The sequence below is a fragment of the Neopelma chrysocephalum genome, unplaced genomic scaffold, assembly GCF_003984885.1.
Source record: "Neopelma chrysocephalum unplaced genomic scaffold, ASM398488v2 Primary Assembly neopelma1_98844, whole genome shotgun sequence".
Classification (NCBI taxonomy): domain Eukaryota; kingdom Metazoa; phylum Chordata; class Aves; order Passeriformes; family Pipridae; genus Neopelma; species Neopelma chrysocephalum.
Genome location: NW_020926350.1, coordinates 1 through 2,214, shown reverse-complemented (window position 1 = coordinate 2,214; position 2,214 = coordinate 1). Strand labels below are relative to the sequence as shown.

The 2,214-nt window shown below is 49.7% G+C and overlaps 1 gene segment (V, D, J or C); it reads right to left on the bottom strand.

Annotated features, from left to right (window-relative positions):
• Window positions 1–612: 612 nt before the first annotated feature.
• On the bottom strand, window positions 613–2,141 carry LOC113962018. The segment is given in 2 exon segments: window positions 613–1,278; window positions 2,081–2,141. Coding segments are annotated over 2 exon segments (393 nt in total).
• Between the last annotated feature and the right edge of the window lie 73 nt (window positions 2,142–2,214).

Below are 2,214 nucleotides of genomic sequence, written 5' to 3'. Positions count from 1 at the left end.
TTCCATGTTAAAATTTTAACTCATTCAATGCTCATTTGTTTCTTTGTCATGGTTTCACCACAAATGGAAACTCAGCACCACACAGCTGCTTTCTCCTTTCCCCCTGGTTGGATGGGAGAGAGAATTGAAACAGTAAAAATGAGAAAATTCATGGCTTTAATAAAGAACTCAACTGTTTAATAAATAAAGTAAACACTGTGAGTACAAGCAAAGCAAAGCAAAGAATTCATTCAATACTTCCATCAACACCCAAGAGTTCAGCCTACTCCAGAAAAGCACAACAGTTACATGGAAATGCAAATGCCATCACTCAATGTCCCCCCTCTTCCTTCTTCTTCCCCCATCTTTAAATGCTGAGCATGATGTGATATGGTCTGGAATACCCCTTTGGTCAGTTGGGGTCAGCTGAACCAGCTGTGCTCCCTCTCAAATTTTGTGCACCCACAGCTACTCCCTGGTGGGTAGTAGGAGGAGCAGAGGAGGCCTTGACTGTCTGTCAGCACTGCTCAGCAATAACTAAAACACCCCTGAATTATCAACACGGTTTCCAGCACAAATTCAAAATATAGTCCCATTCTAGGTACTATGAAGAAAATTAACTCTACTCCAGCCAGAACCAGCACATTATTTAATAAAAACAAACAAACAAACAAACAAACAAACAAACAAACAAAAATCCCCAAATACCCTGTTTCCCTGGCTCTTTCTGCCTGTGGGAGATACTGAGAAGGAAGTGATAAGTTAACAACATGTTCATGGTTTGGGGTGTGCTTGTGGGAGACTGCTGCTGTTATTGCTACTATTGCATCTGTTTCTGGGAAAAGACAGACTAGACTAGTCTTGAGAAGTCTGGGAAGAGTCTTGCCTTGCAACAACCCCAAAAGACCCCACTGGATTAAAGCCCCTCCTTCCAGTTCTGCCCTGGCCCTGCCTGTGTTTCAAGCACTGTGCCCTTTTCAAGTTCTCGAGTGCTGCAGAAATAGGTGGCCGTGTCTGCAGCTGTTGGTGAGAGCACTTCCAGCAACAGCTGGTTCCTGGAGGGGTCTGCAGAGCTGGTGACTCGGGTCTGGAAGGATGAAGCCACGTGCTGGAGCCCAGTGAAAGGATATTGCAGCACTATGTGCTGCAGCTCTTTGCCAGGAGTCTGCCGGATCCAGTCCCACGCGTAGCTGCTGTCGGTGATGGGGACACCAGAGATGTGACAGGTAAGCCAGACAGACTCTGACATCTTCCCTCCTGTGGGGCCTGAGGCCTTTGTCTGCACTCGGGAAAGGCCACCTGCAACCCCAGGAGACAAGAATGAACAGACAGGAACAGCTTAAGCAGTCACTTAAACTGCTCCACCACATCACTGGGTTTCTGCCTGTCATGTCCAGGATCCAGCAGCTGCAAAACCTTGCTCCCTTTAGAATCTCAGATCTGGTAAAGAAACACAGGGTTCTGTAATCTTCCACTGAGCTCCCAAATGACCATCTAGAATTTCCCCATTTCCTCTTCTCACCCCTTAGGGAGCAAAACTCGTGGGCTGCACTGAGTGAACATGAGCCGTGCCCAAAACCACAGCAGGGCTGTTCACACACCTCACTGTTTGCACTGGGAACCCATAATACTGGGAACCAAGGGAAACAGGAAAAGTGGTTTCTCCAGGTGAAGCAGTTTGGGAGGCGAGAGATGAGCTGACTTGAAAATTGAGGAGAAGACAAGCAGAAGGGTTAGAGCTCATTAGGGGACAGCAAAAGGTACAATCAAACATTTGAAAATTTTATACTGTGACTACAGGACTCTTTGGGAGCAACCCTGCACATCTGTGGGACACAGCCCCTTCCAGCTCCGAGGCTGGGACACTGACGGGTGGTTTGTGTTCAAGCTCAGCCGATTTCGTGTCTCTGTGCAAACAGCACAGAAGTAGCGGGCACAGTCCCCAGCGTGCAGGAGGTGCAAGCTGAGAGATGCCTCAGAGCGGGAATTGTCCCGGGAGGCTGTGGCTCGACCCTCCACTGCTGGTCCAAACTGAATCTGTGATGAATAATGGCTTATCCAGGACACCCACTCGACCCCCACTCCGGGTGCCTGACGGTACCAGCGAACATAATGATTCTCGAAGGTGAAGCCGGACCCGCGGCAGGAGAGGAGCACGGACTCCCCGGGCGCTCGGTGCCCTCCGCCGGTCTCCTCCAGCCTCCACTGTGCCCACAGCCCTGCGGGGGAGAGCGC